Source organism: Rosa chinensis, chromosome 5 (assembly GCF_002994745.2).
Source record: "Rosa chinensis cultivar Old Blush chromosome 5, RchiOBHm-V2, whole genome shotgun sequence".
Taxonomy (NCBI): domain Eukaryota; kingdom Viridiplantae; phylum Streptophyta; class Magnoliopsida; order Rosales; family Rosaceae; genus Rosa; species Rosa chinensis.
This window is the reverse complement of record NC_037092.1, coordinates 5,265,549-5,293,347: the sequence shown is the minus strand read 5'-3', so window position 1 is coordinate 5,293,347 and position 27,799 is coordinate 5,265,549. Positions and strand designations below refer to the sequence as shown.

General features: G+C 37.3%; 2 protein-coding genes across 2 annotated transcripts; one reads left to right on the top strand and one right to left on the bottom strand.

Moving 5' to 3' along the window:
- Positions 1 to 132: 132 nt before the first annotated feature.
- Positions 133 to 2,372, bottom strand: LOC112202465. Its single transcript, XM_024343480.2, has 8 exons — positions 2,191 to 2,372; positions 2,001 to 2,090; positions 1,531 to 1,590; positions 1,391 to 1,430; positions 1,209 to 1,302; positions 751 to 810; positions 579 to 670; positions 133 to 491 (listed from the first exon to the last, which is right to left on the bottom strand). The coding sequence occupies exons 1-8, from the start codon at positions 2,283 to 2,285 to the stop codon at positions 399 to 401; spliced, it is 624 nt and encodes a 207-aa protein (XP_024199248.1). The 5' UTR covers positions 2,286 to 2,372; the 3' UTR covers positions 133 to 398.
- Positions 2,373 to 17,332: 14,960 nt separating this feature from the next.
- On the top strand, positions 17,333 to 19,494 carry LOC112166458 (E3 ubiquitin-protein ligase RMA1H1). The gene is made up of 2 exons (XM_024303305.2): positions 17,333 to 17,488; positions 18,576 to 19,494. The coding sequence occupies exon 2, from the start codon at positions 18,606 to 18,608 to the stop codon at positions 19,329 to 19,331; it is 726 nt and encodes a 241-aa protein (XP_024159073.1). The 5' UTR covers positions 17,333 to 17,488; positions 18,576 to 18,605; the 3' UTR covers positions 19,332 to 19,494.
- The last annotated feature ends 8,305 nt before the right edge of the window (positions 19,495 to 27,799 follow it).

Genomic DNA, 27,799 nt, shown 5'->3' with positions numbered 1-27,799 from the left:
TGACATATGTTAACTGATCAGTTGAAAAGTTACTTACAGGTCACATACAGAAACAAAGGTGATTTCCATCTATGAAATTAGGTTTTAAGTAATTGCTATTACGAAGAGATATGCACTCTTGAAAGTCAAAGCAATTAGATCATAACTACTAGGAACTGTCAGCAGCAAGTACTTTGGTTCACTGCCATAGTGACCATAATGAACTTGAGAAAGAGAATTTCTTACCTATAGCAGCACTATATATATATACCAAGCCATATAGAAATTGTTCAAGAGATTAAGAATCTTTTGGCGGAAATTAGGTAAGCCCGAAACTAAACTACTCCACTGTTGTTTTGAGTACCAAGTAGCTCTAATAGGATGCCTGTAGTACTATCTATTTGCATTATCAAGCAAATTCAATCATCAAGTCGGACGCCTTCTTCATCTGAAGCATCATCGTCCAGAAATGAACCAAGAGTTTTCCTCAAAACGCTGAAAGTTTTGTTGTCCTGAGTTGGAAAACAGAAGATGTGTATTCAAGACATGTTTATGCAAATCACACACAGATAGATCTGTATATCTGAGAGAAACAGTACCTGCTTCTTCTTTTTCAGAGACTCTTCTAACTTGGAAATTTTATCGGTGCAAGCTTTTTCATGCTCTGATATCATAGTTCTCTCTCTCTTTCCTAGTATCAGCCCCTCACAACATTAGAGTAAATATACTTCCCTATACAGTATAAACAACAAGGGAAGTTGTGTTGCTTACTGAGTTGCTCATATCGAGTGAATAGCCTTTCCTTCTCTTCTTCAAAGTTTGAAATGATACCTGTCAAATGACATGAACAGGAAACATGCTCTTAACTCAAATCAACCATATCCTTATTCAATTAGCTAGCAAGAACAAGACGCTGATTTGCTTGATGCCATCGATGCAATATGACTCAACAGAAACAAATCCTTATGAGGAAATAGAATAACAATGCTTAATGGAATCAAGTCTATCATAATTGATCATTGCAAGACCTTCATTGCAGATTTGGTAGTCTTAATTTGTCACTCACTGACATAACTATATGAATACATAAACTACAAGTCACTATCTAATTGAATATCACAATTACTGGTAGCCGGATCACCTATCCAATTGTAATTGTCACAAATTGCAGCCACAATCTACCTGCACAGAAATCCATACTGAATACTAAACTACAAGCTAGGAAATACCTTTCAGGGATTGTAGATGGTTCGCTTGATCCTTGCAGAATTTCTCGTAAACTGCTTGGAACTTGGTAGTTTCAGTCTTCAAGCAATTCTCACACTGCGTGTACACTCAAATAACTCACTAAAGCAAAATTCAATCAAACTAAACAATCAGAAAAACAGTCCATCACAGATTCTCCACAAACCTCTTTTGAGCTCTTTGAAAGTGATTTCGCGAAACTTTGCCTGACAGTGAGGAGTAATGCAAAAGCGCCTAGTTAGTACACACATTTCACCAGCTAAAGCAAACAGCCGCACAAAGTGAGCTCTAGGACTTTTCATTTACCTGTCCTTCTCAACTTTCGACTTCAGTTCATCAATCACAAACCTGACTTCAGAAGCCACACTGTGACACAAACACAGAAATAGTAACTACGAAACAGTATTCGGAAACTCCAATGCAAAATCAATAAAACCTATGCCTGATTCAATTTAGTTATCTCGATTTAAATCCTACATGAACCGAAACTGCAAGCAAAACCTCATCGATATTTGAACCTTTTGATATAAGACCAAGGCATTGTTAAGCAGGTTTGACCTAACATTACGAACTCAACATCATCAATTCTATCAGAATTTAAACGCACGGAAACAAAAAAGCAAGGGATTTGGAAACGGAACTTGAAAATTGGGGGATAAACGAACACAAATTCGAATTGATACGCATATCAGTAAAGGAATTACTCAAAAAAGCTAGAGTTTCGAATTTCTGAGCTAATGTAGTCAAATCAAGAGAGAAACGTTTCGAATCCTGACCTGGAAATGGTCTCTTCGTTCTTCTTGAGTCCGTCCTTGTGCGCCTTCTCTCGGATCTGTTGCAGAGCCGACATGATTCCTTTGATATCACTGCAAAAAAAATTCCACCGGATTCTCAAATCAAACGACATCCACAGCCAAATCCATGAGCGAAAGCCAAAAGAAACGAAGGAATTCGAGGAAAACGAACCTGGAGAGGTCGAGATCGAGATCGAGGTTGGCCGATTTGGCAAGCTCGGACTCGGCCGCGCGCCTCTTCCTGGTGGTGGCTTTGGCGGTGGACATAGTTGCTAGGGTTTGGAGGTCTCTAGCGTTTGGTTTGGAGGTTGAAGAAGGTCTTTGAGCGAGAGAAGCGCCCGCTCAAAATTTGGCTCTGTTAATCAAAATTTTGAAATGAGGGTTGAATAGTGAAGCTAGTATTTATAGACGTGGCCGTGACTTTTAGAATATTGTGCAATTAATCAAAATTTTGTAATTTTAGCGCCTATAAAAAAAATTGAAATTTGAACGGCTTCGAACTTTGAATAATATTAATTTTTCTGACTTTGTTATATATTTTTTTTTCGAATATATTTAGGTTCTTCCAATTGAAAAAATTATATTGGATTTGGTGTTTAGAAAGTATTAACAAAAATTTATATTGACTTTAAATTAGAGCTTATGAGATGGGGCATAGGACCAATTTTTATTGACAAGTTGGATAATCAAGTTGTTAAATAATTATTGTCGAAACACTGGCATTTGGTAAAACTACTTTGCGTTATTTTCATGAAGAGATTTGAATTTTTAGTGATTTTTGTTATCGTATGTTTGCAGTGAAGTTACAGGATGTTATCATCGTATTTAATATGTCATACTTGAAGCTTGGAATATATTTAGGGTCTTTCTAAATGTAGTCAGCAAATATCTAAGTACACCCAGCAAATATTTTTAAACCAGCAAAATTATAAAATCTCTCTAACTACACCTAGCAAATATCCAATAATACCCTTGTTAATTAAATCCAGCAAAACTCAAACACCCAACAAAACCAATATTGAGCAAAAACTCCTTTGTTCGTCTGAAATGATCGAACTCAGATCTTTGAATGCCCAACACCTCAATCTAGTTGGTTGCAGATATGAGAATATATATAAATCCTCGGACATATCTCCATCTGTCCATTATAGCAAGTAACAATTAATTAAATCTTCAATAATCAACACGAACAAAGTTCTTTTGAAGAACTTAGAGAAACTAAATACAGTTCGTATACACAAAATTTAACACTCATTCATCACATGAAATATGACTTTTGTGTTACTATTACTATCCAATATGAAAACACGAACATAAATGTTATCAAAATTATCAGAATAATAGTAAGATAAAAAAAGGGTACTGACAATTTTGGTGGCATTTGAGCAATACCCACCTCCTCTCTGATTTTAGAAACTTTGCTTTTCAAATTAAGGACTTCATTGATATCCCACAACATAGATACAAGTTTTCTCGCTGAGACTGACATAACTTCCTTCCCTTTCCCGTCGTCCTTGGAATGTTGTTGACCCTTATGCTTCTACGCCATGGTGACGCAACTGGGTGGCTATCTGGAGCTTATTGACCAAAACAAATAATTGTCTGGGGTAAAAGGAGAGGGACATAATATTACAGCAAACAAATATAATGTTACAGTCCTTGGCATTTCCTTACGAATTACTATATCCAGACGAATCCCAATGACAATGAGCAAGGAAGAAACAACTGTTACATTCCTTTGGATCATCTTCTTAGTATCTCGAATGAATGATCTACTTAGCTAGGAAGAAACAACTGTTACAGTCCTGCTCTAGGGAAATATCTCCCCATTCGCCGCTGCGCCTGAATCTCCATATCTTAAATTCTTATTCTGGGCAAAAACAACGGTCGGGGGCTCTTTCATTTAGTTTCCTATTAGGAGTCCATAAGTTGTTCTACGTTGAGGGAATGATCATCATTTGTGGAAGGAGCCCAGAGATTTACATTTACATGTCGTTCATTCCCACGACAAGTTGCAATTAATAATAGGCAAATTTGTATGAGGCCCAATTTGAACTGATGTATCCTTGATAACAAGAATTACTTTAGCTTCCTTCTTCTTCCAAATAAATACATGGCCACACATACTCCCACTCATGACATAATCATCATTTGGGCCAAGGAAGCTCACTCCTGTTATCGTGTCTCTATTTCTATGTCCAAGAAACACTTGTGGCTTGCCATTGTCTTCCATATTCTTGTTGAACAGATAAATGAGATCATTATAGTATTTCACAGCTAGTTCACCTGACTTGGGAGTAAGCCAACCCAGAGAACCAACTCCTGCTCGTCTCAACCAGGTGGTCTGGGCAAAATATGTCCACTGGCTCATCTCCCTGGAGCTGATTTTTTCGGATGTCATAGACACGTACGTGCATATGCATCGGTACCTCCTATGCAAAAATAATATGGATTCCTTGGGTCGATTACTATATCACTCAACGCCATTTGCCGCGGATTTTGTTTTCCCTATGACAGCCGGGAGCAATGCACAGTATGCACTAGTTCTCTAGAAGAACTACTTCGCAGATCAAACTGTCTAACGAAGCCGTTCTCATGCACCACGTACAGCTATAAAGACTATATATGAGGGTTCCAGGCTCGACAGCGAGACTGCGAACCCCATACTCGTAACTACCAAGTTGTTTGTATGAACTCGACCATCCTCCAAGATTTCACCTAGCTAGCCTCACTTCACCATCCCAAGAACCAGCTGCTATTCTCTTGTCATCACTGAGAGGCATCATCTTGGTAACATTTAATCTGAAGTCGCCAGAATCATAAGAGAATTTTCTAGTTTTAGATTCCCAATCCCAAACAATAATTTGTTTCTGCTGAGATTGCACTCTCAATATTATGCCCATCTAATTCCTGATAAAACCCTAATCGGTTGACAATACTCTCATTAGAATAGAACCAGCGGGCAAAGCGTCTGGACCCAAATACACCCATCTCTCTACTCTGGAAAATATCTGTGATTCTGTGAACCCATACTTAATTCCCATTATTCCGATAGATGATGCACATATAAGGGAGCAGAGGTACTGTGGGCACCAACCTTTAGATTTCTCAACTGGTACTCTTAGATTTCCAAAGAACTTTGGTTTTTCTTTGGCTAAATAATCCTCGAAAGGTGGTTTAATTTATAGAGCATCAATTTCTAGTACTAATTGGACGAGAAAAAAATCTAATCTTTTTTTTATACTAGCACAAGCATTCAAGTGTGTGTATATATTTTTAGGGCGACAGACAGAATATTCTATAAGTAATTCACCTAAAACTATGAAAATTCAGGACCAAGCCAAGATGAAATTAAAATGAGTTGAAACTTTGAATTACAATTGTTTTCAACAAATTTAGGCTCCTCCAAATAGAAAGAACACATTGTGTTATGATGTTTAGAAAGTGTGGATTTCATAAATTAGCTATTAGTTGGATTCAATATTCATTTTAACACTCACATTTGGTAAAATTATTTTACATTATTTTAAAGATGGGATTTGAGTTTTTAAACGTGTATATACGAGGCATTCTATTCTCTAAAATATAAAAAAAAAAATTGTTATATATTGTACGTAACAAAGCTATAATATATTATCATTATACTTACTGTGTTATATTCGTCTATTCGAAGGCTGAAAGATATTACTCATTTAGACAAAACTCACAAAAGTTATCGTGTTAATTAGTTTATCACACTCTGCATCCTTCACGTAGAAAACACATCGCATGCGGTACAACATCGGTTGCCGAGCAGTGTATTCGGAGACCAAGGCTGCAATGGACAGAAGCTCCGGCGAGAGAGATAAAGACGGGCTGCGTCGGTCCAATTGCAACTTGTTAGTGCATGGATGTGACCTTATGCTAGCCCAAGTGAATAGACGAATTCAAAACTCAAAAGTAAACATCGTAGACTCGTAGTCAACTTTCATTTTCTACAAATGAGAAAGAAAAATTAGAAAGGTATACGTTTCCAAATTCTCAACCTCGCGAAATTTCAGTGAAGAAAAACTAGCGAATTAAAATCAAAGCAGGAATGTGGAGTTGAAGCTCAGAGACTAGTCCAGTGGTCTAAGAGTCTAAGACTCCTCTACTCCAAAGTCCTTTCGCTCTGGAACCTTTTTCTTGTCCAACCAAATCTCACGATTTAATTGTTTCTCCTGTTTTTTTATTTTCTATAATTGACAATCCGTGTCGTTTTGTACACGCACTTATAATTGACCTTAATTTCTTAATGAGGACAACTAAGATGGGCCTAGTGGGCCTAATTACCAAGTCTAACGTGTAGGACCATTCTTAGAACAAGCCGCCGGTCCTTCTCGATCTTGGGGACTCAATTTTCAAATGAAATTATGCCTTTTCTTTTTCTTTTTCAATTCCTTAGCCATATATGGAAAAGAAGTAACGGTTTTGTTTTTTTTTTAGTTACAAAAATTAATGAATTATTGTGTCAGTTTATTGAAATACAGGGGACCCTTGTTGATCTTGGGGACTCATATGAAAATTCGAATTATGCTTTTTTTTTTCCTTTTTTCAATTTCTTAGCCATATAATGAAAATAATTAATGGGTTTCTTTTTTGGTACAAAAATTAATGAATTATTGTGTCAGTTTATTGCAATAATTGGGTATCTTAGATGAATTGAAACAGCTACACCACGTAGTTGCTAATGTTTTATAGTAATATATTGTTGACCAAACTCATTTTCATTCTAGAACCTTAAGAAGTGATTTTATAAATGACTACTATAATTTAAGCCATTGTAACTATCAACTATTGCAGTGTCATACCTAAGTAAGAAATCCATATATAACTACTAAGAAATGCATTTTGTTTTTGTTTTTTTACTTGATGGATTTTACCAAATTTGGATCCATCATCTTAGTAGTTACTTGTGGGATAAGAAATTAACAATTGACCCATAAATTTGATAATAGAAGATATTGTTATCTTTTTTTTTTACTAGAAAATGAACATTTGGATTACCTGGTCCCGGCAAACTTTTTACTATAAGACATGTAGTAGGTGTAATTAAACTTCGTTTAAACCTCAAAATTGGAAAACCTAGACTTTTCTAGATTACCAATTCCAATATTTTGTGAGTTGTAACCTACAAACATCAACAAAAGCAAAATCTTATATGCAATGTGAATTACACAAAGTTATGGTCTTCTATTTGTTTATATCTGAGTCCATTATACAATTCGCTCATTTCTAATTAGACAGACATTCTCATAGGATGTATCATATCAATAGTTGATTATTTAGAGAAGTCTTTTACCTGTACATACTATTATTGCATTATATATCTTTTGCCCTTGGTATTAGTCTAGGTCCTCTAGGAAGAGGCTTTGTTGTCAAACAAAGTTAAAAACAACTATAATTATATTGTAAATTTTGTTGTAAGCATAAGCTTTGTGCATGTACGTTCATGTTTGCATCATTGCATGTGTAAGCTTTGTTTACTTGTAGATATGGAGATCAGAAAAGGAGCGATAACGAAATATACATGTACGTACGTACATATATTACTAGTATCCTCTCTAGGGTTTCAAACTTTACTAGAAAACTATCAGTCTCGAATCTCGACTATCCAATTAGCAAAGTAATGCTTAATGCTTCACCTTCTCATGAATGAAACAAACACTACTATAGATCCCACGAGAGAAGGAAAGGGATCCATATACATGTGTATACCTATATAATTCTCTGAAGTTGATGAAATTTTTTAAGGTAGAGTCTAGTCTTATCATGGCAGATGGTTTCAGATTTCTGAAGAAATAAATTCCCTGCGAGAAATCCTCCCACTGTGGGCTTAACTGGCAGAAGCATTGGATGCCCTTTATTACAACGAAGACGAAGACCTATGAACCAAAAATCACGAGCAGGTGAGCCATTAGAATCGTCTGTATTATATAATTGTGAGAATGAAACACCACCAACAATACTATGCATGGCATTCAATTTTCAAACCAACTCCATAGACCAGAGTCGTACTTCTCTGTTTGGACACGGATCGATGGGATCGATGAACTTTCAGATCACTGTGCACCACAGAATTTTAAGGTTGCTAGCTTAGCTTAATTTCTCTTATCTTCCCGAGAAATGAGCTTTCATCTCATGCATGCTTACGGTCGACCTCGATCGATCCATCTTAATCGATCTCCACCGACAAATTAAAGTTCAGAGCCCACTGCCTATTCTCAATTTCTCATGGCCTTGGGAAATTTTTTTGGCTTAGGGTAGTCAATTTCCACCAATGTGATTAGCCGTCTAGGTCTCCGATTTAACCAAACATAGAATTTGCTGGATAAAGTAATGAATTCGTCACTTTAGGAAGGTGATCGAGCGATACCCTTATGGCCTTATCAAGAAGTTGACACTTTTTTTTTCTTCGAGAAGAGACTAGACGCACTCTCCGCTTTAAATTTGACAAGCAAGTTCGCGAAATAGACCCGCCGAGTAAGAAGATTGCTTGCCGTATTCTTTACTTACCAAAACAAACAAACGTTGAATGCATGCATCGAATAGACCTTTATAAAGCTAAGGTTAGCTTTTGAAAAGACGGTAAGAGCATCTTTAGCAATGCTAGCTATTTTTTAGTCAAATTTTAGCTAAAATAGTTAAAAAGTCATTTTAGCTAGCTACTTTAGAATTACGTCTACATCAATGCTCTCTATTTTAATCAGTTTTTAATTTATATTATTTTTAAATGAATATTAAATAGTTTAAATGTATTTATAAATTACATAAAATAGCTTAAAATGAATGTTTTAAATTATAGAGAGTCTCATCCCGCTCTCTATATTTAGGAGCGAGATAGCTGAAAGTTATAATAGAGAGCCACTTAGGAATCTGGTGTAGCAAAAATAGATAAAAAGTTAAACATACTCTCCAAAATAGCTAAGGAGTCACAATAGAGAGTCTGCTAAAGATGCTCTAAAGACCTTTCATGCATCAAACACTTTTCTCATTAGTCATTACTAGTTAAAGAAGAACTCATTTTGATTAAACTTCAAATTTACAAATGCAAGCACCTGGAAGCTTGAAGATTGGAGTGTACAAGGAGAGAATGATAATTGATAACATGATCGATAGAGTTTAGGCGTATATGGCGAACAAATAAAATAATCTAAATTCTTAAAAATCTGTTACATTTTTACAATCTCATGTATGAAGTGAATCTTATATCAGCAAGCTAGTAAACATCGGAACTAGTGAGAGCATCTTGCATTGAGGTTTTACATACGAATAGCATATTGTACCCCAGAAAAGGTGGGGGTTTTCCCACCATGTGGCCTTAGGACCACCCAAATAGAAGAAAGCAAATTTTCTATCTTTTCTGAAACTACCCCTGCTTCCTAAAGTGCAAATACTCAAAATACCCCCCTTACTGGACAGTGATTGGTCCTCCCCATCACGTGTCCCGTGCGGGTGCCCTAGGCAAGAGTATCTTATACCCCATGCCAAAACTCCCATAAGTGTATTATTTTTCAAACCTCTCCGACTTGTGAGCAAACCAAACTTAATTTTTACCGAAAAGTTGATGAGAAAGTTAGCGATATTGTCATTTTCAAGATTTGTATTACTGTTTTCAAGCTTTAATCAGCTGTCCTTTTGTTTTCTCCATTTTCTCTGTTCCTATTCTAAATGACAGTGACATACTTCTAGAAGACTAATTGGCGACAGGTCCAGCAGGGTAACATAAAGAGCGGAAAGTACTTGTTCCAAATAATAATTAAGTTTACTATTCGTATTATTAAGTTCTGTTTGGATAGATATTTTTTTTTATTAATTTCTAAGTTTCTAGCTAGCGACAGTAATATTTTACTTGCAATGGAATGCCGTCTGGAGGAGGGGAATTAAAACGGTGTCGTTAAATAATATAGATCATCAATGACGTTGATTTCTCATTTGTCATTATGAGTTTTCTCATTTGTCATTATAAGTTTGGACTGAATCGATTAGTGGCTCCCCGTATCGATCCTGTCAAAGGGACCCTCGACCGTAAATCCTCTAGAAGAAAAAGAAAGGGACCGGCCCTTCATATTAAATCTAACGGGTTATCGTTGATGGTGAGAACATAACTCACTTTTAAATGCATAATAAATATCTTCTTATTTTAATGTATGATAGATACCTTCTTACGTATTAGGAGGGTCGATTGACAATTGATGTGTTAAATTTCGTGATGTAAAATTATGTAATGGAAAACATGATTTAAAGTATTATCTAGTAAATCATTATCATTGCTTAATACTAGAGTTTGACTCTCGATCTTAAATCTTCTAGAAGAAAGAGAAAGGCAAGGGATCGGCCCTTCACATTATATCTAACGGTTTTCGGTGGTGGTGCGAATATCCCCTTTTAATATAAATATATTTTTACTTATTACAAGCACCAAATGGCTGGGGAGGATTCAGTACACCGACGTGCACTTGCACCGACATAAATGGATGGTTAGATTATATTAAATACATTCTTAGGTTATTAATAAAAATATTAATTATAAATATCAAGGGTTGAGATCGTCTTATAAGTGTTGGGTCATTTGCACCGTCGGTGCATAGAATAGTTTCCACCAAATGACAACTGGTGTGTCAAATTTTTGTGATTGAAAACATGATTTGAACTTTGAAGTATTATCTATCATTGCCTGATAGAGTTTGACTCTCGACTTTGGGCAAAATTTCCAGAAGAGTTAAATGACAACTGTACAAATTTTGTTTGTTTTGCTTTTAGATGAAAAGATACTATCATTAATAGAGGCCAGAAACGATGTAATATATCAAATTTACAACTTGGATCATGTCTCTAGATCAAGCAAACAAAGATATGATAAATACCGATCATAAAGTCTACTATGCTAGTTTATTAAAGTGAGTGTACAAGTAAATTAAAAAAAAAAAGATAGTTGAACTTAACATGTAGACTACAACAACCAAAACTAAAACACACTAAATTTTCTCTTTACCCTTAGGCCTCGTTTGGTTCGCAGAAAGGAAAGTAGTTCCTTTGTCTTTCCTATAGGAAGGGAAATGAAATTTCCGAAAAACTTTCCATTCCGATGTTTGGTAATGTAAGGAAAGTTATCTGGAAAGTTGTTAAAAAGTATGTAATTAATAGAATAAAATAATGTGTTGTGAGTAATAAATGTAAGGAAAGAAGGGGGGAAAGTGATTCCTTTGGAGTATGGAATGAACCATTTCCCCCATATTTTCCTTTGCTTCAGGAAAGTATTTCCTTTCCTTTTGCATCCCAAACACAGGAAAGGAACAACTTTCCTTTCCTGATGCTTACTTTCCGCGAACCAAACGAGGCCTTAGAGGTAGGGGAAGCATAATCACTTTCCACAGGATAGGTTAAGCTCAGGGGACCAACCCCATATTTCTACACAACTCGAGGTTTCTTATTCTGGCTTCCAAGAGGTCGTCTGACATTCTTCTTTGGCTGAGCCTTAGTTTCCTCAGCAACAAGACCTGAAACTTCCACAAAGCCCAGAGCAGCTGCTTCCATAACTAGAATTTGTCCTCCCAGCAGAGAATGTAATTTGGATTGATTCTTATTTACCTACCTAAATTTTCACTCATTCTTCATGTTAGTCCCTGAACTTCCAATTTCATCAAGATTACCCATGAACTCCTAATTTTCATCAACTGTATGCAATTTTCAAAGCTTCATCCAATATGAACATTAAGTGATGATGTGGCAGGAAATGGAATTGCTAAATTCCTATACTATCCCTTGTCAAACCTAAGTGAGAAAAAAAACAGAAAAAAAAAATCCTTCAATTTTCTCTGTTTCACCAACCATGTCCAAGCCGCACAACCTTATTTGCATATACAATTGCACAACCTTTTCAATTTGGAGTCTCACTCCCTCGTCTGCTGCCTCATGTAGACTCAATTCAAACAAACCATAGTTTCACAACACAAATTCTCGATGGCCAAATTTTGGAATTCCACCCAATTCTTGTTGTTAACACAACTTCTCGATTTAAACAACATTAGAGACAATTGCTCGGAAATTGGCAACAGAACTTTAAAATCACCACATTTCACCAAAGCACAGTGCTCAAACAAACCCAACAAAAGACTTTCTGCAAATCTAGTATCTAAGAGCCAAAATCGTGTTCCATGATCCATAAGTCATTGGAAATTAACCAAGTAAAGTTAGAGAATCGCCATGAACAGTGAAACTTGAAAGAACAGAATATCCCAAAATTGCAATTCCTTGAATCTTAACCAAAATTGTAAATTGATTATACCATCTTGTAGAGCTCGACAAGGCGATGAAGTTTGATACCAGGTTCGAAGCCTAACGTCATCGGAAAACATGGAAAATCGCCGGGAAACTCAGAAAAGTTCTCTTCTTCGATTCTCCCTCAAAACTTGTTATCTGGACAAACAAACATCATGGATAAGTTGACGAGGATGAGAGAAAGTTTCTAACACAGGTAAGCCACCATGATTTAACCGGTATAAGAAAACCCATCGGCAAACCAAGAAATATTTCGGGCTTTGATTCTCTCTCACCAAAGCGTATAAGAAGAAATAGAGACCATAGGGAGGACGGGGACGTCAAGACAAAGCCAACGGCACCGGTCCTCCGCCGATTCGTGGCCAGAGGATGGATAAATGGCCGGGTCTCCGTCACGGGTATTTGGGTCGGTGGAGACTCGGTCTGGGTTTGGAGTTTTTTAGTGAGGGAGTGGAGGGAGGTGAAATGGAAATCGAGGTTAGATCATGTTTGAGAAGAGATAGAAGACGTCGGAGTGGGATTGAAGGAAGAAGAAGATATATTTTTTTGTTCTGATTTTTTTGGTCCTAAAATGACCATTTTAGCCCTTATAGTGGGCCCCGAATGTCAGATTTAACGTCCAAATTGGATGGAGCTCAAGAAATTAGACACAACTGATGAAAATTGGGAGTTTAGGGATGTTGTTGATGAAATTAGAAGTTCATGGACTAACATGAATAATGAGTGAAAGTTCAGGTAGGTAAACAGGAATTCTTTGGTGATGAGGTTGCTCCACCATCTCTATTCCTCTTTAGTGTTATCAGAATCATCACCTTTTTCCTCCTCTATCTTGATGACAACATTGCGCTTCTTGGAAGGGATAGGATACTGCACACTACCAAACAGAGCAAAGGACAAACTCCTCTGCATTTGAGCATAGAACGTGAAACTTGAAGTACCAGCCGACGTTGGTATGTCATTCCCAAAAGACGGGGACCCAAATTCAAAAAGATAAGGCCTCATTTGGTTGTTGGAAAAGAAATTGATTCTTTTGTCTTTCCCATGAGCACGGGAAAGACTAAAGAATCAGAGCAAAGGACACTGCCAAACAGAGCAAAGGACAAACTCCTCTGCATTTGAGCATAGAACGTGAAACTTGAAGTGCCAGCCGACGTTGGTATGTCATTCCCAAAAGACGGGGACCCAAATTCAAAAAGATAAGGCCTCGTTTGGTTGTTGGAAAAGAAATTGATTCTTTAGTCTTTCCCATGAGCACGGGAAAGTAAATTTCCCGCTAGTTTCCCTACCAATGTTTGGAAACACCGGGAAAGTAATCGTAAAATTTATTTTACTTTCTTTTCCGATGTTTGGTTTGTGCATGAATAGGAAAGTAGGTAACATCAATTTTCCAACAATATCCTTATTATCGAAACATAAACAATTCAAGATTCAAAAGTTTCTTGGATAATTTGGTAATAACAACTATTAAAATAATGTTTAGAGTAGGTAATTAATGTGCAATTAATGCAAGGAAAGTATGAGGAAAAAAGAATCCCATGGGGTGTGGGAGGATCCATTTCCCCCCTATTTTTCCTTCATGCAGGAAAGTTGTTCTTTTCCTTGGGTGTGCCGAACACATAAAATGATCAACTTTTTTTTCCCAACCTTTCCATTCCACGAACCAAACGAGGCCTAAGGGTTGAAACCTGCTCTAAACACTTAACCCCATATTGAGTTATCAGGCCACGCTTTGAGCATCTACCAACCACTGTTCAAAATGGAATTTTACGGTTGGTTCCACACCTTTGTTAAGCCTTCTTCAAATGCCTACCATTGTCAAATGAGAAGAGGAAGAGGTTATCAGGACGTTCCTGAACCTTGAATTTCTTATCAACAATTCAAGTGCTCATGAAATATGATTTGAAAGTAGAAGGCTCAAAGGGTTTGCATGGTAAAGGCTTGCCTAGCAAGAAAACCTGGAAAGATTTCCTGACAGGCTCTCAGCCAGTGCGGACGAAGTTAAAGGCACCGCCGCACTCCGACAGTGCGAAAGAGGTTGCGAAATGTAGGTAAGCAATAGAGTAATATTGCTGACTTTCCATGTCAATTTTTTTAATTAACTTTAAAAGAAATATCAGTCACAGTATTTTATATTAACATTACCACTATGACTTTATGTTCACTCAAAAAACAAAGATCGTTTCACTTTATTTTATTTTAGGAAATTACAAGGTACTTATACATAGATGATAGATCGAAAGAATTCTAATTATCTTATTACATTTAGGTTAGGATATGAATTAATAAAAAGAATAATGAATGTAAATGCTTCGTTGAAATCGAGTTATCTTTCCGTATGTCACCGCTATATTAAAGCAAATGGAGTAGCCAATAGAACGGTTTTTTTTTTTTTTGAAATAATGGAATTCCATTGATAATAATAGCGCATGCCAAGAAAGCCATTACATACCTATCCGCTGACACATAACAATGGCCAGACAAGAATTCGTGGAGGGGCCACAGTGGTACATAAGATAGACCAACTATATTCGAACTTACCGCTCACTTATTTAAAAGTGAGCCTAGAACTATGAACTAATCGCATAGTAATAGGCTAGTTACAACAAAACTAAATAAAAATGGGTCCAAAGACCCAATACTCATTCTGGACCCATGAGACCGGCCCAAAACTGGATTTCATTGCTGCAGTCGTGACTCGCGGCCCAAGGAGCCCAAAGACCCTCCAGCAGGCTTCCTCCGCCACTATAGTCGCAGACTTCTCCGCCATCAACGCCACCCAGAGAGGGGCTCGAAAAGGAGCCAAAAAGCGGCACGCCCGTCCCACCGATCTGGAAACCCAGATCCAGTTATGTACTCGGGCCCATGAAAATTCACCACCAGCAGCCATCATCACCGAACTCATTAGCCTCCCCACGACAGCATCATCGCCAATGTGTAATGGCGCGCCTTCAACCATCACATAGGTCTGTGGTCTGAACAGATCAAACCACAAGGAATTTATGAACATGATCAGATTGACAAGGAGTGCCAGAACGATTTTGTTCCAATCTTCGCAGGAGAGAGCAGAGATTTCAAGATCAGATAAAGCTTGGTGGTGAGTCGGAACTCGCACCACCCTCCATATGTTGTTTACCAGATTGTGTGATGGCCAGATCCATGGCTGGCTTAGAGGCCGACTATCAATGGCCGAAAATAGATTGCCCAGCCTAGGAGGGCTAGGGTTAAGAGAGAGCGCCGCTGCTCTCATGGTTTTTTTTTGGTTTATATCTTCGTGCCAATAGAACGCTTTTTACTAATTGATGATCATTAGAATATATATATATATATATATATATATATATTTTGTTGAGACTCCTGATATTATTTTGGGATATTCTCTAAATACTTATTGTAATCAAGGGTTTAGACTTAATGTTTCCCCCTTTGTATTCGACAGTTTCATTAATTAAGGCTTGAGAGCAGCCGCATCAGTCTTTTATCTTTCCAAAAAAAAAAAAACTATAATAGCTTAGGCATGGAGATAGAGGACACTACCCATAGGTTAGAGGTGGCAAACGGGCCGGCCCGGCCCATTTTAAGCGTGCCTAGTCATGCTTCGTGCCGTACTTGGGCCGGCCCATTTATTATAGTGCCGAGCTCGTGCCGGCCCGTTTACTTAAACATTAAGCCCGGCCTGGCCCATGGCCCGAGCCCATATCGTGCCGGCCAATAACGGGCCGTGCTTGTACTTACCCACTATAAAGCACGATTTTAAAATCTTAATTTAAACAAATAAAAATTAATTTTATTTAACTATTTAGAAAATTAAAATAAATTAAGTTCTACAACTTTTTTCTTAATCTTAGCTTTTTAAGATTAGATTTCTAATAATTTTTTATATTCCACTATAAGAAAGAAAGAAAAAAAAAACTCAAAATATATTGTTTTTAGTATATTATTGTGAGATTAATCTTTATTAATATAATGAAGATTTAGTATCTATTATTCTTTCCTTCATTCTATAGTTGTATTATTATGAGATTAGTCTTTATTAATAAACATATATTTAATATTTAGAACAAATACTTATGTCAAAACAAGGATATAATGTTTTGTTTCATTATTTTGATAATATAAAAGAAAGTATTGGTGGAATTGTCATGAGATTTTAAATAAAAAGGTCTCATATTCAAATCTCATCATTGTCGTTTTTTAATATTTTTAAAAACAAAATGAAATTTTGTGTTTGTAACGGGCCGGCCCACAATATGTCGTGCTCGAGCCGTGCCGGGCCCATTATGGGCTAGAGCCAGGCCGGGCCAATATTCTTAGGCCCAGCTCAACCCGTTATTCTAACATGCTCGGGTCATGCCTGGTCACTAACGGGCTTGGGTAGTGCCGTGCTCGTGCTTAATGGCCCGTTTGCCACCTCTACGGCTCTACCATAGATGCAATAGCCCACTAAAAGGTTTACTGATGAGGAAGAGGAAGAAGAAAGGTAAGGTTTACTCTTAAGGATGTTGTAATCACAGGACTAGCCAGGTTGAGTGAGAATATTAAGATTCTTTCAGTTTTTACTAAGGGAGGGACGACAAGTGAACAAGAAAAAAAAAAAAAAAGATTTTTCGACCTTAGTTTTATTTATTATAATTATTCTTAAAAGTATTAATTTTAAAATTTAAATTTTCAACAAAGAAAGTGAATTTGATGTTCAACACTGGACACGGCAAATACGTGCTTGTGAGACAATGTGAATATATACGATATTCAATCTTATTAGGATATTAGTCAGAGATTCAACTCAGAGGCTGAGAGTACATACAATACAAGATCATATAATCTATATTTGCAAGTTTTGTTTTTCTAAAATAATAAAATCTATATTTAAGATTAAGCAAAAAAAAAAAAAGCCAGAAGAAGAAGAAGAAGAAAAGAAGTAATCTCCACGCGCGTATCGCGCAGTTGAAATTGCCACTTCGGTGTTACAGTAAAAGGTCACACTCGATTTGTCTATAAAATCCATACGAAGGCCACGCTCACCCCCTCCCCTCCTATCCTCCCTCTCCCTCTCCCTCTCCCCCTCGCCCTCCATCTTCCGTCTCTCTGTAAAGATCGCCATTGCAGCTCCGGTGGGAGTTCTCGAAGATTCTCAACAAATTTACAGCGCCGGCCCTTCTGCGAATCTCTTTCCGGTACCTCTCTTAATGCTTAATCAATTTCACGGTTTCCTTTTTGTTCTTTTCAGTTTCACATGCTTTTATTCCGGGATTCTATGGTTTTTGGTATGGTGGAAGATATATGTGTGTTTATGCTTACAGATCTAGCTTGGATTCTATCACTGTTTGGATTTCTGGTTCATATGGCTTTATCGAAAGCAATTTTGTGGTGAAGGAAAGAATTTGGGGAGTCTTTGTTTTCCGGGGGCTGATGAAATGTGTAGATGATTGAATGGTTTACTAATAGAATTGTAAGGAAAAGGGTTTTTGGTTTCGGTTGTATGGTGTTTTTTGTGAGAAATGGTTTGTTAGTGCATGCCTGGCTTGATGAAAGTTAAGTTGTAGCTATTTCGGGGTCATGTAGGTATGGTTTGGGTGATTTTTAGTGTTTGGTGATAGTCGGATTTGAGAAATGTTTCGTTTAGGTTGTACTTGAGCTCATGCTGGAGGGGCATGCCCCCAACTTGTGGATGATGGTAAGATGTGTAGGCTTGCATTGGACTACTCAACTAAGCCGCGTGTCTTGGAAAGGGGATTTCAGATCTGGGTCTGCTTTAGAACTGGGATGGGAGGAAGAAAACCAAAAAAAGGTTGCTGTTTCTTTTGTGCCTGATGGGGAACACTGGAGCCTGAGTTGGTTTTCCTTTGTTCTTCAATGATATCTGTTATGCCGATGTATATGACTGTGGCGAAATTGACTAATAAGAAGTAAAGGAATCGGAATCGGAATCGGTGGGGAATTAGGTACAAGTTTCCATGAGGGGGTGCTAGTTGTAAAAACTGCTTTTTTGTTAGTGTGTTTGATATGAGTGAGTGAGTACTTTACAATGCTTTGTAGAGTTATGTTAAGCAACTGTGTTTTGCTTGTGGAAAGATTGTTAGTTTGATCTCTAATTCAGTAACTGTTTTGTTCTGAATTTTGAGGGTCATGGTTATATGTATATGTTCGGACTTTGGAATCAAGAACGGTTTATAGTTGATGGTAGAGGATATCTTAATAAAAGCTAACAAGATCAGGTAGCTTAAGGGATCCGGTATTAACTGGTTTCATATCTTATATCAGGTGGAAGAATCAAATTGGAAGAACAGAAAGATGGAAATGCAGCAATACTGTGCACATGAATGGAAGTCCATCTTAGGTGCAACAGCCGATTCTGAAAATTCTAAAGGCGGCTTTGACTGCAATATCTGCTTAGACTTTGCACACGAGCCAGTGGTCACCCTCTGTGGCCATCTGTACTGCTGGCCTTGCATCTACAAATGGCTTCACGTCCAGAGCGCCTCCCTTGCGTCTGATGAGTGCCCTCAGTGCCCTGTTTGCAAGACCGAGATATCACACACCACCATGGTCCCCCTTTATGGCCGTGGCCAAACAACTTCAGAAGCTGAGCTCAAAGGAAAGGCACCCTCCCGGGGAATAATAATACCTCCCAGACCATCAGCATGGGATGCACAAGCTCTTCTATCTAACTCACCTCGTAATGGTCAGCAACTTCCATATCGTAACCCTTATCAGAACCAACAATATAGCTCTCATCCCTACAGCAGTTATGAGGAACAATCTTCCTCACCACTGCTTAGCCTCGGAGGCACAACGTTAGCTGGTATCAACCATCCGATGGCTGGTCTATTTGGGGAGATGGTTTATGCAAGGGTGTTCGGAAACTCTGAGAGCTTATACGCGTATCCAAATTCGTACCACCTAACGGGCAGTAGTAGTCCAAGGTTGAGAAGGCACGAGATGCAGGCAGAAAAGTCCCTAAACAGAATTTCGTTCTTCCTCTTCTGTTGCTTGCTTTTGTGCCTTATTGTTTTCTGAATATAGTGTAGTAGTATATAGGTCATTCTTCCTCTCCCTCCAGCCATTTTGTATACTGTATAAATAGGTATGAACGTCCTCTTGAATATAAATAGATGAGATGAGATGTGCATTATATGAGTAATATTAGAGCTTTTGTCGAGAGTCATCGACATTTCCATTTCGATCTTAATTTTAAGCTTCTTATTTTAGCTCTCCTGCTGCTCATTCAGCTATGCTGGTTTACTGTACAAAATGGTAGGTTTATAGAAATCACAATTAGACTCTTTCACGGGTTGGGTGATTCAAAAATAGGACGAGGGGATCATCAAAAAACACGTTGTTTCAAAACCTGAAGGGAAAGGTCTAACAATTCATCTATTTTTACTTTTTTAGTGATCTTTTTTTATTACTCATCCAAGGACCCCAAAAGGATTACACTAATTAGAATGATTATCACGATAATCAAATAGTCAAACGATTTTTGAATTTATTAAGGGAAGAGAGTAAGAAGAGATCCAAAAAATATCATGAGGCTCAATAATGCAAGTTCCTAAAAAACCCTCATTTGTCCACTGGTCTAGAACTCTAGATGCAAGTTGTTCCCTTTCCTATATTCATCTTGTCCACAGTAAACTAGGGTCCTAGTGATCCAAAATGGAGAAGTCCCTAGTGGTCCTGAGGCAAAAACTGGTTTTGCTTTTTGGGAGGGTCCAGACTCCATACTGATCCATAGAGTAATAGAGAAACAAGAAGATATCTATGTCAAGCCAACTGGGGTCACATGCAAGCTTCACAATCACAGATACAGATTTTATAGAAAATGTAACTACAGGTCAATCAACAATGAGTTTAACCAGGATCAGAAGCAACTTCTTGGAAAGTAGAAAATGAAAATGGACAAGAAAAGATTTGGTGGCATGTTACATCCTACATGTGACTGTGTGAGTGTACTAGTTCAAGTTTGCTCTTTCTTCAATCTCTTCCTAGTATTGTGAGTGTACATGTGAGCGTACTCTTTCTTCAAGCGTACTAGTTTAAGGCTTATGAATACCCCGTTCAGATAGAGAGACAAGCTTTGTTCATTTGTGGTGAAGTTCTTTGTAATTACTTGAATAAGAACGTAGGAACTTCTATTATACATGAGTGTATGCCATACACGTATGATTCAAAGGTGTGTAAGTCATAAATATCATTTTTTACTATTCATTGTAGGGGCTCTCATATTGTTAGATGTCATACACACATGTATAGTAGAAATATTGATTGTGGAAATTTCTATTATACATGCGTATTTGATATATACGCATAATCTAACGATGTGTAAGTAAAAAATAATAGAATTATTGAACATATGGGAGTACCACAACCTCATCCATCAACCTCAGTTAAGTATCTACTTGATAGGCATTGGAAGATAGCTTGTGAGGGATGGTAAGAGGACCCATGAGGTGGTCACCAATATACCTACCTATCAAATTCTAACCCATATTTCTAAACCAAAGGTGTTGGCGACCAAACTATCATCTTTGTTTGTTAACCAAAATCTCCAAATCAAACTACTAGAGAATTGTTCAGCCTATAACTTCTCAGCCAAGCTAGGAGTGCTTAAAATGATGTAGAAGGAATGAATCCTTTTTAAAGTTATGTTCAACTTAGCAACATTCCCAACAACATTCTTTCTGATTGGAACCGTTTATCATAAAGTCATAAACCATCATGTACAGATGAATTATACAAACTTAATAAAATTAAAATTTTTCTACTCATCAAACTAGCAAACGATAAAATAATATTGAATAAATCAGTATTGTGAAAAATGAATAATTGCGATCATAGAAATTTATTATCCAAAAAGAAATAAACCAAATTATTTATGTCTTCTTGTGATAATTTTCGTGGATTTACTTTTCATTTAATTATAACTTCAATATCAATACAACTTGCTTTCTAAATAGTTGGGTTGTCAACGTCTATTCCACTTGATGTGTAGGGTATTGGTGGTGCATCAATTCGATCAATTAGGTTTGGAGAGTGGATCTAGCACTTGAACGCTTCAATCAATACTATGGTGGAAAGTCGGATAACTTAGGGAAGAGACAAGAGCCTAATTTCTGCTTTATAATAATGCTAAACCGTCCTTGAATCATTGATTCTCTTGAGCTTGAGCAATCTAAAATTGTTTTACAAGAGTTTGTGACTCAAATCACTCAATTTAGTAGTTTTTTTTTTATTGTTCAATCAGACGGTGTCCTTAAAGGCTTCCTAGGCCCAGAGACTAATCCGCGCTCGGGGGATCTTGTCAGAACGCTTCCTCCCCCCATAGACTAATCCGTGCTCGGGGGATCTTGTCAGAACTCTTCCTCCCCCCTGACCACCAAGAATATATTGGGATTCAACTCTAATAAGCGTCGGCGGGATTCGAACCCGGGTATGGGGGTTCCACACCTGCAGGCTCTTACCAACTCGACCACCTGTGGTGGTTACTCAATTTAGTAGTTGAGAATATTTATTCGTTTACGATTATTATTTACAATAATCACCAATTTTGTCATACTCGTCATTAGAAATTATAACCGAACTATCTTATGATTAGACAACATTTATCCGATGATGCATATCAGGATTCATGACCTAAGAATAAATCTCATGATCCATATTGCGATCAGTGCAGAAAAGCTCAGCAAATGGAGAAAGCGAATGCAAGCAAAACAGTGCCTAAAGCCTACATGGCCACTGTAGATATTTTCAGTCAAAAATGAAAACTTTTGAGCCCCTTTCATATAAATAGTGAGACCCAGCAGAAAATCCCATATTTCCCATGTAGGACCATCAAACTAAATGTCCAATTACGAAAGCACAAAAAGCGGCCCAAAGAGCAGACAAATATCCAAACCCAACTACTATCACAAAGGAAGCCCCAACACAACAGACTAAACGCTCCAAACTATCGTGCTAGCAAAACGGTTAACAAATTATTGTTAATTTTTTTTATAGTGTACCAAATGATGTTTCATGCGCCATGATATCATCTTAATTATTTGTTAAAAAATAATAATATACATTAAAAAAATTCATTTTTGGTTCTGGTATTTCGCAATTTGAATATTGATCTAAAAATCATGCTCTATGAACCATGAGCTGATGTTATATTAAAAAAAATTAGTAGAGCTCATCCACTACGTGTGTGGAGAGAAATTAAAAGTAGTTGAGAAACTTATCGTACAACTACCACATTTTCTGTTTTTTTTTTAAATTCTTTTATTTTTTATTTTATAATTTACCATATTATCTCTATTGATTAATTATATTTCACAGTTTTTTTAATAAATAAAGGTTAAATTGATAAAAAATTCAGTTTTGAAGAGTAAGCTCTCTTATCTTAATAATAGTACTAGCATTTCTCTACACATGCTCGCACAACATGTGTAAGTATTTTTCTTTTCGAAAAAAAAAGATAATGGATGAAAACAGTTTGTAGAGAGAAGCTAGTGGGAGAGAAAAGTGGAATTTGTGGCATTTATTTTGTTTATTTTTGTTAATACATTTGCAATTGTAATAATGGCCCTTGTGATTTAATTAATTCTCAAAGTATTTTAATGTTTTAGGGTCATTTCTGTCAAAAAAATTTGATTTTGGCTAACAAAACATTTTCTCTTAATAATAGTATAGATATAGATTTATATATTTTAATATATTTTGACATGTAATTACATTTCCGAGTGTAAGTTAAAAATAAAATAAAACCTTGTATTTTGGGAGTTAGGACCTGCTTCCCCCTGGAAGGACCTGGTAGCCTTACACCACTCGGGTTACCATAGGAATACATCATACTGTACATCAAATATCATATCACCCGGGGGAAGAGGAAAAAAAACAGGAACAAAAAGATAAAAAAGAACATGAACATGGGAAAATAGGGATTTGAACCATGGTCAAGAGCCAAAATGCTCAATGCTTTGCCACTTGAACCAAGAGTGATTTCAAAGTGAGGCAGCACCTTTATTATATAAAATATTTACGGAAATCTAGCCCAACCAGCCACTGGAGTAGATACACCCCTGCTCCTGGCTATCCCACACTCACCGACGTCGCAGGACCGGAGGACACTAATCCTTCAGCTGTCAAAATCGAAATCCAATACCGTAATGAATTGTTCGACTGTACTCATGTGTTGTGCTGTTGCTGTCACTCAATGGTGGAGCCAGAAATTTTAGTTTGCTGGGGCACAAACAAAAAAAATATTAATCATAGCAAAACATTAAAAAAAAAAACTGTATATGTAATCTATATATTACAACGGTACGTAATTTTCTTTACGAGATTCCATTGGTGTGAAAACCACATGAAAATTATAGAAAAGAGAGCTAGAAGAAGCCTATAGTACATACATTAGTATTGTATTGTATGGAGATTTGTATATTGTCCCCTTTATATACTCAAACAAAAAAAAAAAGTAAGTACACTACAAGAGTTGATTGGGATCTGGTGATTTATGTAATCTAAGTTGTATTTGTATCAATCTCAGTGGGGCACGGGACCCACTAGGCCCTATGTGGCTCCGCCTCTGCTGTCATTGGTGTACTTTTTGTTGTGGTGATTAGAGCAGCTCGAATTAAATAGGGAAAATCTTCTGCTGTATGTTCTGGTGGTGAAGGTCTGGCGGCCGGCTGTTTGAGCCCAAACACCGGCCACAACTTAGCCATAAAACAAGTGTCCCTAGCTTTATGTATTATGTTTGCATGAAGTCTGAGCATACTGTATACACACAGACGCATACGTACATACAAACATGTACATGTACATGTACATTTATTGTGCTTTTAATATAACAAGCGGCCGTCGATGGACGAGCTTTGCTCATGAATAAGGGAACCCTGACCCATGTGTATGTAAATATTAATGGAAGAATTAAGTAATACTTATTAAGTGTCGTTATTGGCCATTATGTGATATATTGATCGATTCTAGCTAGTTCCTGTATTGCTTTGTTGTATTAAAGATATCAAGTTTCTGCAATATGAAAGTGTGTATGTGATGGATATACATATTTATTTCCGGAAGAAAGTTTGGAAGGGAGTGGTGCCTAGTACTGCCAAGGTTTTTATTTGGCGTATATGCAATATATTCTACCTTACGTCTTGCCTCTAAACATGTGATTTTGGACGATCAAGTTTGTGTTTTGATGATATTGAGGTAGAGTCTACGCTTCATTGTAGTCAATTAATATTCATTTACAAAGCATGTGCTGCAATCTAAGAGCAAGTCCACCGGTATGACTTTGTCCGGGCAAAGTGAGGGAATGATGATGTGGTGACCGGGCAAAGTCAGTTTTTTGCTTCCACCGGTCCATATTTGACCAGCCAAGCCTTGCCTTTTCATGACCAAGGCCAAAGAAACGGGCAAGCCAGTGACTTTTTTCTTGCCCAGGCGTCTTCTCTGCCAGCTCGGCCCACGGGTGCATGTGAGGTGACTGTGGAGGGCTGACAACCATAGAGTGACGCGGGCCATGCCCAGGCGTGGAGGGAACGCACCAATGAGGTGCTAGACCACAATTGCTGACCGCAAATTGGAGACTGCTTTTGTCGCCTAGCGCAGAGAGAAGTCAGAGAGAGACGCGAAGAGAGAGACGCGTGTGATCTGAGCAACATGGGCCAGCGCAGGAGAGACGCGCCAGAGAGAGGCACGTGGCAAGTAGCCGTTGGCTGCTTTGAGAATTTGAACAGTGTTGACCGGGCAAGAAAAAAAACGGGTGCAAACCTATGCCCAGTGGCAGTGAATAGTAACTTGACTGGTCGAATTCTTGACTTCTCGACTTTGCCTTTTCTTGACTACGGGTGCACTTGCTCTAAGAGGTGCATTTGATGGCCTCGGATGTGCAAACTGATGGCTTGGATGTGGTAGGATCTTTGTCTTTCTGTGCTAAACATTTACAGAAACAAGACACTGAGGAGCTTATGTACTTTTTGTGGAGTGTGTGGAAAGAGAGAAACAACAGAGTATGGGAACAAAAGAATTCTAATGCCTATGATGTTGCTCTACGTGCTACTTCGAGGTTAGTAGAATTTAGGTTTCATAACAGGAAGGTCGGGGGTGTGCGTTGGTCAGAGATCTAGAGTGGAAAAATGGGTTTTTGTCCTCCTCTTGGGATGCTTAAAAGTTAATAAATTATATATATATATATATATATATATAAATATGGGGAAATTTTAACAAATAGTCATTCAACTATAACTCATTCGATATTTTGGTCACTGAAGTTTCAAATATATCACTTTGGTCACTCAACTATTACATTGTCAATCACTTAAGTCACTTTGTTAATTTTTTTCATTAAAAAAATTTATAAAAAATATTTTTTTGGTGACTTAAGTGATTGACAGTGTAATAGTTGAGTGACCAAAGCGATATATTTGAAACTTTAGTGACCAAAGTATCGAATGAGTCATAGTTGAGTGATCATTTGTGGAATTCTCCCTACTTATGAAGTGTCGTTATACTAAACTGGGTATGTAGAAGACCCTACCCATGATTCATTTATACTAAACTTGATTGATTAAGGATAAAACAACTGTACTGATGCCTTACACATGTCCTCGTGTCTTTATACAACAAACATGGATATATTCATCATGTCCTCGTAATTTTTTGTGTCTATAATTATATATTCATCATGCATTTAATTTATCTTTATCTCAAATTCAAGAAGTACTATACTTTTTCATTCGAGTATAACATACTGATGTAGCAGAATTAAGTGAATAAGGAAAGTCAGAAGAAGTGGAGAAAAGGGTTGTATAAGAATCAGAAAAGAAAAAAAAGAGCTTGAGAGGAAGAGAAAGACCAGGCACTTTGAGCAGATTAAATAAATAGAACCAAACAGAGAACCCAGAGCAAGAGAAGAGCCACGAGGCGTTTTTTTTAAGGGGCAATTTTGGATTTTGAAATATTCAAAAATAAAGTCTACATACTAATAAATAAGTTAAATGTAAGCATTGTAAACTTTCTATTCTATGATTCTATCATTATCCAGAAAAGAATCTTCTTGATCCTATATGTCATGGTACGAGAGTGATTTCTTCCATCCATATATTGTTTGCACGCGTGGAATATCGGAGTGAACTACTGAACCATATCACATATGAGACTTCATAGCCTCTCACGTACTTTTCATAATATTACCTTAGCTAAGATTATACAAAAAGGACAAGTTTAGGTTATTTCCTTGAAGCAGCAAGATTCCATTGTCAAACATTTAAAACTTTTCCCATTAAGCGAAAGTCTATCCTTCTTCTTCTGCTGCTTTTCTTTTTCTTTGAATTCTTTGAAGGTTGCTGGTGGTTTTACTGTACGTACCCAGCCAATCGATCAGCTCGTTCAAAGATTAAGTCCGTGAGTTTTCAGGTTTCTATTAAAGAACATAGAAGCGGCCAAATAATCAAATCATCTAATCGTTGATTACGAACCAGTAACTTAAAACTCTGTGTATCACAATTGAAGTCTTTAAAAACTTGTGTATCACAATTGTATCACAATTAAAGATTTTTGATTTGGCCTTATTTCAAGCACAAACAATTTTTGAATGAGGACAATAAAACTAAAAACAATTCTAACCATGGAGTGAAAGATGAGATTTCATATATAGTATATTGAGTTTTTACGCAATACTTGGTTTTAAAACATTTCTGTGACCATGAAGAAGAAGCCAGTTATCCGTTGAGTGGTGCGCCCAATCCCTAATCCTGCTTCGGCACTTGCAGTAAACAGTATTGAGGCTGCTGATACTACTTTGGAGCACGGGCTGGAAAGTGATCGGTCTCTAGGTTTGGAGCCTGTCATTGAGGCTGCTTGTGATCTCAATGATCTACTGTTATGCAGGTGAAACAACAGGAGGGGCTGCCTTCCAAGAAACGTGATCGCAACAGTGACAGCAATTAATCCTTCTCCCCAAGAAATTCAAAACTATCTTGGGTGGTAAGATTCTAACTCTGCAGGCTGATGCGTTGGGGTTAATTGAAGAGGACAATGACGTTACTTTGGTAACTCTGAAAACGAAGACTGGTACGCCTCTTGGAAGCAAGAATAAAAGCCAGCGTGCCAACAAGAAGTCTAGTGGTGTCCTTCTAAGGTTGACCTATCCTATAGTCACTGGTTCTGTTCCCAGCCCTAGAGACAAGGGCAAAGGAAAACTAGAAGTTGAGTCTTCTACTACTTTCATATTAGTTTTTCTAGTTGTACACCAATTGAGATCTTTAGACGACTAGGTTACAGTTTCATGGGAGGTTGGTAGGGAGGATTTTTGTTTTTTGTTGTTAGGCTCAATAAGTGAGTTAATGTGTTAGCAGTGAGGGTCATCTATCCTTTGCTTGGTAGCTTATGACATTTATGATTTTGGTATGAGACAGCATCTGAGTTGTACACCAATTGAGGTCTTTAGACTACTAGGTTACTGTTTCATGGGAGGTTGGTAGGGAGGATTTTTGTTTTTT